We start from the raw sequence: 12,892 nt of genomic DNA on the forward strand, positions 1-12,892 counted from the left end.
TAAAGTGGCTTCAGGTGCCTATTGTTGGAGGCCTAGGTGTGAATTTAGGGGCAGGGCTAAGCTTAGTATAAAATTAAATCTCCAGCCATTGAATTAATCAGTGCTTGTAACTTTTATAGTGTTCATTTGTATTCCTGGGTAAGGTAAGCTTCTGGTTAAAGTGTATATTTTTTGCTGTAACTTGTTCTAGACTCTATCTTTGTAACTTTGATTATTAACATTGTTAGAATTGAAGTAGCATTTAAGTAGCACTTAACTATTGTGAAAAGATAGTCTGTTGATGCATTAATCTGTGTTTTGCTGATTGGTTAAAGTGGCTTCAGGTGCCTATTGTTGGAGGCCTAGCTGTGAATTGAGGGGCAGGGCTAAGCTTAGTATAAAATGAAATCTCCGACGGTACCGTCTGTAGCGGCTGGTCTTCTCTATCACTAGGTTTTTTTTTCTTCTACTAATCTAAACTAACTTGGGTAAGTACTATCAGTCTTTGACATTGTTCAATCTATCAAACTTTTTTCTCAGCATGTGCTACTCAAACATTCCTGTGCTTATATCTCACAGACCCTGCAGACATCAGAGGGCACATTACAGGAGCAGCAACGCCAGCAACCTCATCTACCCCCAACTGTTGCAACAGTCTCAAACAGTGGTGGTAGGTGGGGTCTGGAACTGTCAATCAGCCGTCCAGAAAGCTGACTTTATCTCAGCTTTTGCACTTTCTCACAGCCTTGACTTCCTGGCACTGACTGAGACATGGATCACCACCGAGAACTCAGCAACACCAGCAGCCTTATCCTCTGCCTACACCTTCTCTCATACACCGAGAGGATCTGGTAGGGGTGGTGGTACAGGTTTGCTCCTGACCAGGAAATGGCCGTTTACTACTGTGAATGTTTCTCACCTTAACATTTCATCTTTTGAATTTCATGCTATTACTGTTACTTTTCCGATTACTCTTCATATCATTGTCATTTACAGACCACCTGGCGCACTGGGAGACTTCATAGAAGAGCTGGATGTTCTTCTGAGTTTCTTCCCTTCAGATGGAACTCCTCTGACGCTTCTTGGTGACTTTAATCTCCCTACACTTCAGTCCTCCTGTCTTCTTCCTCTTCTTTCATCTTTCGACCTCCTCTTTAACCACAGCCCTCCGACACACAAAGGAGGCAATCTTCTGGACCTGGTCTTCAGCCGTCCAGCTTCTGTTCTGGACCTCACTGTCACCCCACTCCACCTCTCTGACCATCACTTTGTGTCCTTCTCTCTCTGTCTCCCAACTCTTCCTACCTCCAACCACACTTTCACCCTTACAACATGCCCCAATCTTCACTCTTTATCTCCCTCCCTGCTGATCTCCACCATCCTAACTTCACTACCTAACCCTGACATGCTTGCTACCCTTCCACTCGACTCTGCAACTAATACTCTACTCTCTTCTCTTTCAACATCCCTCGATCAGCTGTCCTCCTACCCTCAAACGAGGAAAACCTTCTCACCCTGCTCCTTGGCTTTCAGATGCACTGCGCAGCAACAGAAGAGAATTAAGGGCAGCTGAGAGAAAGTGGAGGAAATCTAAGCTCGGGGTTGATCTTCACTCCTACCACAATCTGCTGTCCAGGTTCTCATCTGACGTGACTGCTGCAAAAACATCTTTTTACAAAGCCAAGCTTGAACAATCTGCTGCTGACCCATGTAAGCTTCATGCTATCTTTTCCTCTCTTCTAAACCCTCCTCCTCCTCCCCCTTCTCCCTCTCTCACTGCTACTGACTTTGCAACATTCTTTCAGGAAAAGATCGACAAAATCAATCAATCCTTCTCTCCGACTGACCCACTTTCAACTGACCCTCAACCCAACACACTTACCAGCTTCACCCCACTCACCATGGATGAGGTTACACAGCTCCTCTCATCCAGCAATCCCACTACATGCACACTTGACCCTATACCATCCACCATCCTCAAAGACATCTCACAGGACCTAATCCCCTCCATCACACCCATCATCAACAACTCCCTGACATCAGGTGTTGTCCCTACTGCTTTTAAGAAGGCTCAGGTCATTCCCCTTCTTAAGAAACCTACACTAGACACTACAGACATTAACAACTACAGACCTGTCTCACTCCTCTCTTTTCTATCCAAAATTCTTGAACGTGCTGTCTATAACCAACTATCTGCCTTTCTCACTCAGAATGACCTCCACGATCCGTACCAGTCTGGCTTCAAGGCAGCACATTCTACAGAAACAGCTCTTGTAGCTGTTACTGAGAAGCTTCATGCAGCCAAAGCAGCCAAACTGTCATCTGTCCTTATTCTTCTTGACCTCTCTGCAGCCTTCGACACAGTGAATCACAGCATTCTCCTGACCACTCTCTCCAACCTTGGAGTAACAGGTTCAGCATGGCAATGGATGGCCTCCTACCTGGAAGGGCGCTCCTACCAAGTGTCATGGAGGGGATCCATATCTCCCCCATGCACTCTCTCAACCGGTGTTCCTCAGGGCTCTGTACTTGGCCCACTTCTTTTCTCTATCTACACCAGCTCTCTGGGCAAGGTCATAGCCTCCCATGGCTTCTCCTACCACTCCTATGCAGATGACACTCAGCTCGTTCTGTCATTTCCTCCTTCAGACACGCAAGTCTCAGCTCGCATCTCAGCATGTCTGCAAGATATCTCACAATGGATGTCGGCTCATCATCTAAAACTTAATCCCAGCAAGACAGAGATGTTGCTCATTCCTGGAGATCAGTCTCCAACCCAGGACCTAGTCATTTCTCTGGATGACTCCCAGATCAGACCATCTGATAAGGTAAGAAGTCTTGGTGTTGTCCTTGATAACCAGCTGACATTCTCTCCTCATATATCCAACATGACAAGAGCGTGTCGGTTCCTCCTGTACAACATCAGGAAGATTCATCCATTTCTCTCCAGGAAAGCTACCCAGATTCTGGTGCAATCACTTGTAATCTCACGGTTGGACTACTGCAACTCCCTTCTGGCTGGAGCTCCCATGTCCACGATTAAACCCTTACAGCTAATTCAAAATGCAGCTGCACGTCTGGTTTTTAACCAACCCAAACACTGCCACATCACCCCACTGCTACGTTCTCTTCACTGGCTTCCTGTAGCTGCACGCATTCAGTTTAAAACACTGATGCTTGCCTACAAAGCCAAAAATGGACCAGCCCCAAGCTACCTTCGTGGCCTAATCAAACCCCGCTCTGTACCACGCAACCTCCGAGCCTCTAGTCTCGCTCGACTTGATCCTCCACCCAGGACTCGAGGAAGACAAGCATCAAGGCTGTTCTCTGTTCTAGCACCGAAGTGGTGGAATGAACTTCCTCTGTCTGTCCGAACATCTGAGTCTCTTGCTGTCTTTAAAAAACGATTAAAAACCCACCTTTTTACTAAACACTTAGGCTGACTTGTACTTATTTACTAACATTTTGTTCCATTTCCCAAAAAAAAAAAAGCACTTTGGTTCTAACAGGTTTTAGCAGATTTATGTTCTTCGACTGTTTACCTAAACTTGAGAAATAAAATGTTCACTATAGAAGCACTTCTGTAAGTCGCTCTGGATAAGAGCGTCTGCTAAATGCTGAAAATGTAAATGTAAATGACTAAATACTTTTTGGCCCCACTGTATGTTTACATATTTACAAATTGTATTGTAATGTATTGTAATTTACCATGATTATAAGCAATTAAATAACCCTAAATGTAACTTTAATTTAAAGTAACTTTACTGACAATAAACTGCTTCTACAACAGAACATGGGTATTTTGCCTCTGCTATAGGAGGCAATTCAATATATAACATCCTAAAAAGTTATACTTTTTTTTTCTTTGCCCCGTCATGTCACTACGCTGTCCCTCTCTTTGCTACACATGATATGGCGGCTGACATGACATTATGAATTTATCTTGGCGTGGGACTTAATCCTTCCACTTGCAGATTTGTTTTGATTTTGGCGTTTTACCCACATTAACCAAACCCAAATGATTACCGTCAAGGATCAACTGAATTAATCAGGAAGATATATCTTCTGAGGACAGATTATTTAGAGAGGACAGAACAGAAAGTAGGCTGAGTATAAATTTGACCAAATACAACCCCAAATCAGAAAAAGTTTGGACAGTATGGAAAATGCAGATAAATAAAAATGCAGTGTTCTTTACATTTACTTTGACTTTTATTTGATTGCAGACAGTTTGAACCCAAAATATTTCATGTTTTGTCCGCTCAACTTTATTTCATTTGTTAAAACACCATTCCTGCATTTCAGGCCTGCAACACATTTAAAAAAAAGTTGGGACAGGGGCAATTTAGGGTTAGTAATGAGGTAAAAAAACTAAATAATTATGTGATTCCAAACAGGTGATGTCAACAGGTGATTGTAATCATGGTTTGGTACAAAAGCAGCATCCAGGAAAGGCTGAGTCTTTGATGAGCAAAGATGGCCAGAGGATCTCCAGTTTGTCAACAAATGTGTGAGAAAATTATTGAAATGTTTAAAAACAATGTACCTCAAAGAAATATAGGAGGGGATTTGCATATTTCTCCCTCTACAGTGCATAATATCATTAAACTAGGGCTGTCGAAGTTAACACGATAATAACGCATTAACGCGATCTCAATTTAACGCGATTTAAAAAAAAGTGCCGTTAACGCAAATTCTATTTGGCTCTGCGAGTCATCCGTAGTTCATGTTGAGACTTGACCGTGCACGGCATCTCTCATTAAGACAGCGTTTCTCAGATGTAACCAAGCGTCGTAGTGCTGCACTTTCTTAATAAAGAAATAAATACACGGTATATTCACAAGTTGTTGGGAGCAGAACACTTTTACTACTTTTTCTGTTACGGTACCGAATAGTGGACAGCTAGAGTCGTTAGCCAAGCATGCTATTCCATGAACTATGGAAGCCCCGAAGGGTCAAAACACACTCACTTCGTGTAGAAACGTCCATCAAACCATTGTCACGATACAACCACAGAAAAGTCTGTTACAATAACTACGCCTTATCCCACCTAAAGCACAGCTGATCTACAATGTTTGCTGATGGAGAAATTTTTACCTACAATCTGACATATATACGAAGTCAAGGGTCTCTGCTGGATAGTATTACTGCCTAGTATGAGTGAATAAAACTCCCTTACAGCTTTTTCTTGTCCCAGCAGTTTTTAACATAAGTACATTTAGCATAAAATGTGTTCACCATTTTAATGGTAACATTTCACTTAAAAATCCTTGTTTTCTATAACATTTACACAGATTTTTTTTTTATGCGATTAATCGCGATTAACTATATGAAATTCTGAGATTAATCACGATTAAAATTTTAAATCGTTCGACAGCCCTACATTAAACGATTCAAAGAATCGGGAAGAATTTCAGTGTGTAAAGGCCAAGGGCGCTTAAGCTGAAAGCCCATGATCTTCCATTCCTCAGATGGCACTGCATCAGGAACTGCCACTCAACAATAGCTGACATAACCACAAGTGTGAGGGATTACTTTGGCAAACCTTTATCAAGCACTACAATATGGAGTTACATGCATAAACGCCACTTAAAACTTTACTGTGCAAAAACTGAAGCCTTATGTTAACCATGTCCAGAAGCAGCATCGACTTCTCTGGGCTCAGAGGCATCTAGGATGGGCCATCACACAGTGGAAACATGTATTGTGGTCAGATGAATCAGCATTTCAGGTCTTTTTTGGAAAAAAAAGTGCTCCAGACCAAAGACGAAAAGGACCGTCTAGACTGTTATCAGCAACAAGTCCAAAAGCCAGGGTCTGTCATGGTATGGAGCTGTGTCATTGCCCTTGGCAATGCAGAAAAGTACACTGAGATCTTAGAGCAACAGATGCTGCCTTCAAGACGTCATCTTTTCCAGGGACGTCCATGCATTTTTCAACAAGACAATGCAAAACCACTTGCTGCATACATTACAAAGGCATGGCTACAGAAGAAGAGGGTACGGGTACTGGACCGGCCTGTCTGCAGTTCTGACCTGTCCCCAACAGAGAATGTGTAGAGAATTTTGAAACAAAGGTGACAACGACAACCCCGTATTGTTGCACAACTTAAGACGTGTTTGCAGGAAAAATGGGACAAAATAAAATCTGAAACACTAAATCGCTTGGTATCCTCGGTGCCAAAATGTCTTTTAAGTTTGGTAAAAAGGAATGCCAACATTACAAAGTGGTAAATGCTTTACTGTCCCAACTTTTTTTGGAATGTGTTACAGGACTGAAATACAGGAATGGATGTTTATTAATAAATGAAATGAAGTTGACCAGACAAAACATGAAATATCTCAGGTTCATCCTGTCTGCAATGAAATAAAATTCAAAGTAAATGTAAGGAACTCTGTGCTTTTTTTATTAATTGCAATTTCCATGCTGTCCCAATTTTTTCTGATTTGGGGTTGTTATAACTGTTAATATATCAAGATATTTCCACATTTTCTAGCAGAAGATGATACCACAAAACAGCAAAATACACTATTCTTAAAGTGTTAAAATGTAAATAGCCACCCAGTATGTGCACTGTTGTAATCATACCTCCAGAGGAACTAAGGCTAATTAAAAGCAGTTCTTCAGTGTATCCAAGTTTGTCTGCAACAGATGCCATGACCTCTCTTCCTGTGGCCAGGACAGGAACTCGTATGGTGGTACAGGTATGATCACTGCAGTATACTTTTAGTAGTACTAAACATACACAGACACACAAGTGCATGTACACATAAAGAGAGACAAAAATAATTAAAAGTTCACAATGGATTGCACAGAAAATAAAGTTAACTTAATGCACATGCCAACTCACTGTCGTCAAAGCTTCTGATTGGTTGTTTTCTTGCAAGTCTTTCTTGTCCAGGGCTGTACTGGCTCACTAGAATTTTATGCTAAAAAGTGCATTACACATGCATAAATAGCTTTATCCAGTTAAGGATCATTAGACATACTGTATAGTAGTACATTTTGACACAGAAAAAACAAAACACACCTTTTTCTGAGAAGTTCTGGTATCATCAGGGCTAAGATACAAAATAAATAAATTATAATTATTGCCTGCATCTGTTTTACCTTATTACCAATATTGTGACATAAGTGGGTCATGATACACATTTTAATAAGCAATACCTGATATTATCCCCATACTTACTACTGTCTGATGATTTTCTCAAACTCTGGTAGTAATTCTGATAATTGGCATAACACCCTGGTATCATTAGACACAAACCCATACAGCTCCTGTATATTTGGCACACATTGCACCATATGTGTATGAGTGTCAATGTGCTTACCAATTACAGATTTTGTGGCAATAAGTTGTTTGTAAGTCTAACCTCTAAAAAGCTGAGTGCAATGTCATCTTCTAAAAGATAGTCAGCCTGAAGTGTTGCCCACCGCAAAGTCAGATTTAGGACACGCCGCTTATTGGCTGAAACATAATCCAGACTCTCTTGCTCTGATACCTGAGATATCTGTGAATGATAAGTACACACAAGCTAAGGAAAATACATGCTGTTTGTTATAAAGAAGCTTAAGCTGAAACTATATTACAATTATATTATATGCAAATGACAAAGTTATAATTAATCATTGAAGTTTCCCCAACAAGTCAGCTAAGTTAACAACAACTAAGTTAAAAAATGTATTTACTTTGTTACTAATGATATTGACATGGTTTTGGGTAGGATATTGGGCCAAAAGGGCAGGGCACAGTTGACTGTTGGGCATGAAGACACAATGCATGAGAACAAAGTCATCCAGAGCTGGATCTGTGTGGAACAACAATAATATATTATAATAAATCAACAATTGCATTCATTTACACTTTGTTTCTATGTAGTAAACTTATTAAATAAATGTTTTACAACTTCTGTACTAAGGATGTTGCTAGTTGAACGTGATTACTAATAACCTGGCTCAGAAAAATGAATATCCAGCCGCATTGTCTCGAGCAAATGTTCTAGAATCTTTTCTGGGGTCCCCGCCATTACAGTGTACCTGTAAATATAGATTCTTAATAACTGTATAAATTGAGGAACAAATAATGAATTCACATATTATTGACTTGACAGATTTGTACTTGAAGTGTGCAGGAACAATTGCATGACCAGAGGGACGAAGACTCTTCTGAAGCACCAATACTGTCTTATCGTGTTCTTTTAAACGGACTGTGTTTGCTTCAATATCCTGTGTTTACAAATGCACACACATAGACAATTACTTAAATATCAGAAGACCATTTGTTTTCTAACAAAATGCTGTCCCTCACAATGTGACATGATTGTGTGTATGCATGCGGTACATGTTTTTTTTTTTTTTACTGTACTCTAAAAATGCGGTTGAAGTCTTCCTTGTCCACTCGAAGGAAGTGGCAGTTGTCCTCTCTAAGTACAATGGAGGCAGCACGTGGAGCATCATTTACTAATGCTAACTTACCAAAGTCATCACCCTCATGCAGTGTACATACCACTCCCTGCAGAAACAGTGTAACATATCTTAATCACTAACCATCAACAATTGATGTCATTTATAGCATAATTAATTAAGTCAGATGTACCAAAGAAGTGAATACAACTGACAAAGGGGTATAAACTAACAGCAATACAGGTGTAATTAAGCTATAAATCTCACCTTGCCATAAATAACCACATTTACAGAACCCTTGTGGATGATGTACCAGGAGGTGCCTTCTTCACCCTGATTAAACACTAAGTATCAAATACAAAACCAAAGATTATTTTTTGTATATGTGATCTAAAAATATATACAGTATATTAATATACAGTACAAAGACTAAATCTAAACTAAATCATTTACAAAATTATGACTTTCTTGCTTCTATGTATTACTTTTCTGCACTTACAGACAGTGCCTGCTTTTGCATGTGACTCAAATATAAGTACACCAGCAAGCTCTCTCTTCACCTGCAGACAAGATTAAAACTTAATCATGATAATTAAAAATATCAACAACAACAATTACAACAACAATAGTAGTAATAATGCTTTTACTGAGAGCGCAATATTAAAATTAGTTTACAGAGAAGTAAATATTTACTATGCATATGTGTACCTAACTTTACATTGCCACTCCAGCAGTAAGAAAGTAAGATTCGTAATGAAATACTACATTTCACAGGTGCTGATGTGCTCATTAGAGCTAATGCACCACAGCTAAGTTCAGCACTAAAAAAGGTCAGTCAGTAGGTCAGTCTTCTTTTACATTTACATTTTCAGCATTTAGCAGATGCTTTTATCCAAAGCAACTTACAATTATGACTGAACACGATTTTGAGCAATTGAGGGTTAAGGGCCTTGCTCAGGGACCCAACAGTGGCAACTTGGTGGTGGCGGGGCTTGAACCGGCAACCTTCTGATTACTAGTCCAGTACCTTAACCACTGAGCTACCACTTCCCTTTTTTTCCCTTTTTTTCTGTGCATAGCCCAGACAGTAAGGTAGACATCCGGTGTTGCACTCCATTTATTTAAAAGCAAATTTTTATAGAGCACTCTGTGCTTAAAAACAACATTTCCTTGCTTATTATTTTGCTGTACAGCCTAGTATTAAATCCCAATTCGTGAGGTTGAAATTTTGTACTTTTTAAAAGCACACAGTTTTTTGTTTGGCATGTACCAGAAAAAATTATTTGTGAATATATTAGCTATAAATATAGCTATATATAGCTAATATAGCTAAATATTATCTTACGGTGTTGGAAAAATGGGTGAGGGCCTTGATATGCAGCAGCTCATCATAAATAATCTCCAGGTCTTCAGGTGTCCTCTGCCCTGGCCTACTCAGAAACAGAATCATTAATAAAATGATAGCTTAGGTAATGCCAGTTTCTTCCTAAATGTACAGTATTAGAAAATTAATAATATGCTTCATGTATTGCAGAACTAATAAATGGTTAAGTATGTAAATATTAGAAAGAGAAATTATGTCCTCTTACGTTTTTCTGAGAATCATGCGCATATGTGCATCTGTGCCAATCTGAGAAAGAAAGAGGAGGATTTCCTGCAGCTCTTCCTCTGCCTCTCGTTTTTCATCTTCACTAGGCAACACCACATCCTCTTCTTCATCGTCAAGAAAACGGTAGAACAGGTACTTGTCTTGGAAGTTAAGTTCATGGTCCACTGTTGAAGAAATTACATCAATGACAAAAGAATTCCTACACATTAAGTCAGTATGAGATAGTGTTTTTTGCTTCCTGTATCCGTACTCCTACATTAATTAGCTTGTTAAACATATTTTGTGTCAAAGTTTTTTGCATTTATGCTATTCCTGGTTTCAAATAATGGCTGATTTTAAAATTCCTGGCTTTATAATTCAAGGCAGGTTTTACACTTCACCTGTTTTACCCTTATATACCCACACGTGTGTCCTTTATTTAATTTCCATGAGCTACAGAATGTTCACTGTTAAGGAGACTGGCCCTAAAATATTGTATGAATTTATAGATACTTGCAGAAATTCATTTTATAAAGATCCACATTTTACTACACATAAGTGTCCTGTTGTTTGGCTGTGATATTCCTGTAGTATGTGTGCTAAAGGTTATGGTTACATTAGCCTCACATTTCCGTTCATATTAGCCTTTATATTTCCCTTAACTTCAGTATTATCCACCCCAGCATTAGTTGTAAAATTTTAATAGCACATTAAACTATTAGTGTGTATAACTCTAGCTGATAACTGTAGCTGATGCCTTACCATGGTTAAGAACCCCCTCCTCAAGCAAAGCCTGCCACGTACCAACAGCATGGGCTCGACTGTGAACACATAAACTCTGCTGTAGCTTCCAATCAACAAGCTCAGTGCCTACACAACACTGCCTGTGAATACACATCAAACAAATAAACATGCATTCAAAACATACAAACACATCATATAACAAATATATGGAAAATGTATTTAATTCCATAGTAACACCAATATTACTAACATTAACAACTGTACATTAATAAGTGTGTTACTATATCTAAACCCATTTCACAATAATAATGTAACTGGAATGCTCTGCAATAAAATTATTACCTGATTTACTGATACATTCACTACAATTTTAAAGTTTGGAATCACTGATAACTTACTATTGTTTTTAATTAAAATAACATTAAATTGATCAGAACTACAGTCTACACAGTGTTAATGTAAATGACTGTAATAGTAGGGGACTGCTCAAGAGGGTAAATGTTATGACCCTCTATACCATCAGAGAGGTTTGTTTGTTTATTAGGATTTTAACGTCATGTTTTACAATTTGGTTACAATTTTGGTTTTTGCTAGCTTTTTGATTTTTAGCCACAGTATTGGTTGGAACAATATGGCAAGCTACTACAAGCACCTGCAACAACCAAGTTCTCGAAAAAAGAATAAAGAAAGGAAACCCAGTACAACCCAGGGAATGCAACAAACAAGCAGCACCCCAAAACTGAGCATGGGGCTCAGCATGGGTCCAAAAATGGGGTCTGCTCCAGAAACGGCCGATTCTGTCGTGACAGCCAAAAAGTGCCATGACGCAGGCTGGGTTCCAAAGAAAAATAAGAGTGCCGGCATCTAAACCAACAAAAAACTGGACCAAATCAAGCCCAGCATCATGGTTTAAAAAAAAAACACAGACTGCCGATGGAAGAGCCTGCAACTCCTGAACAATATGCAGGTGACTGTCGGAGGCATGGAGAATGGACTTGATTCTGTGAATCTTGCCTCCTCGACAAATGGGCCCATTACACAAGCTGCTCAGAGCTCCTGCAACAACAAAGTTCTCAGAAAAAGAGTAACAAAAAAGGAAAACCTAGAACAAGCCAGGGACAGCAATAAAAGAGCGGTACTGCCATTCCTTCAACTGATGCCGCTTAAGCCCAGTGTATATCCATACGTGGAGCCTGTCCTGAAAAGGGCCATGATGTTTCAATTTTTAGCTGTGATAGATCTGTAATTTGTACATTCTTGCATATGCATATTTATTATGTAAAACATTTATTTTAGTAAAGGATGATTAGTATACTACAATATTTAAACTAAACATAATAGGTAGCAAAGTTATGCATTAGAAAAATATCTGCAAACAATAATTTGCAATTTTTTTATATTCATAACTAAGAGTTATTGGTCATTTAAGTGTGCAAATTTTACCTGTATGTCTTTAGATGGTATTTTCTGTCTCTGATCATGTGGGGAGCTTGAGCCAAAATAGCATTTCGTAAGACCTTTCCTGCTCTCAAAATGTTTTTTGATGGAACCTGAGTAAGTAAGGAGATGTGAAAGAGTTACAAAAAATGTATATATACTTTGAAGGTACACATATGTCGTGATGTACACAGTTATGTGAATTTTCTCATTTCTGCAACTGTTGTTTTTCTCTGAACAATTGAAACACTTTTTTGTCTAAAAACCTTATTTTTTATATATTTACATATTGTTTTCTCAAAACATGACACAATCTGTTGGGGCAAGAAACATACATACAGCAAATTATATGGTTAATTTAATGGTGTATAATGGTTCTATAATTTAATTGTTATAATCATCAGTAATTTTGATTCACTATAGCTGTACCCAGATTAACTTATTTGTGCCCAAAAAGGACTTGTTTGATTGTGCCCTTACCCTTTTCCCATAAAAAAACAAACTTATAGAAAAAATCTAGTAAGACTGCTTTACAACATAAGATTAGGATAACTATACCTTATTTTTTGATAAAGAATTTAAATGATCATTTGAAAAGCTGTCCTTGTCTGGCATTCCTGAAGAGACAGACAGAGAAATAAATCGTACACATTATAATACCATTACTAACACTTAAACAATATTATTAATACTGACACAATGTTTGGAACGTTTAACTAAGATGCAAATTTAATACCAATA

The 12,892-nt window shown here is 38.7% G+C and overlaps 1 protein-coding gene across 14 annotated transcripts in view; it reads right to left on the bottom strand.

Moving 5' to 3' along the window:
• Positions 1–12,892, bottom strand: part of rapgef4b (Rap guanine nucleotide exchange factor 4b) — a 58,005-nt gene that overhangs the window by 10,245 nt on the left and 34,868 nt on the right. For 9 of the 14 annotated variants that reach the window (XR_010013150.1, XM_062997583.1, XM_062997586.1 and 6 more), the window contains 16 exons: positions 12,710–12,768; positions 12,158–12,264; positions 10,733–10,854; positions 9,972–10,155; positions 9,728–9,812; positions 8,882–8,942; positions 8,650–8,726; positions 8,345–8,491; positions 8,099–8,205; positions 7,931–8,016; positions 7,669–7,787; positions 7,353–7,490; positions 7,169–7,257; positions 7,010–7,040; positions 6,830–6,908; positions 6,568–6,714 (listed from right to left, as the gene is read on the bottom strand). Coding sequence is in view for 13 of the 14 variants with exons in the window: in XM_062997583.1 (XP_062853653.1) it covers positions 6,568–6,714; positions 6,830–6,908; positions 7,010–7,040; positions 7,169–7,257; positions 7,353–7,490; positions 7,669–7,787; positions 7,931–8,016; positions 8,099–8,205; positions 8,345–8,491; positions 8,650–8,726; positions 8,882–8,942; positions 9,728–9,812; positions 9,972–10,155; positions 10,733–10,854; positions 12,158–12,264; positions 12,710–12,768 (1,638 nt within the window). In the remaining variant the exon portion in view is untranslated. Of the gene's footprint in view, positions 1–5,552; positions 6,015–6,567; positions 6,715–6,829; positions 6,909–7,009; positions 7,041–7,168; positions 7,258–7,352; positions 7,504–7,668; positions 7,788–7,930; positions 8,017–8,098; positions 8,206–8,344; positions 8,492–8,648; positions 8,727–8,867; positions 8,943–9,727; positions 9,813–9,971; positions 10,156–10,732; positions 10,855–12,157; positions 12,265–12,709; positions 12,769–12,892 lie in introns of those variants that run through there. The other 5 variants (XM_062997591.1, XM_062997584.1, XM_062997593.1 and 2 more) reach the window with 5 other exon arrangements.

This window comes from Trichomycterus rosablanca, chromosome 6 (assembly GCF_030014385.1).
Source record: "Trichomycterus rosablanca isolate fTriRos1 chromosome 6, fTriRos1.hap1, whole genome shotgun sequence".
NCBI lineage: Eukaryota > Metazoa > Chordata > Actinopteri > Siluriformes > Trichomycteridae > Trichomycterus > Trichomycterus rosablanca.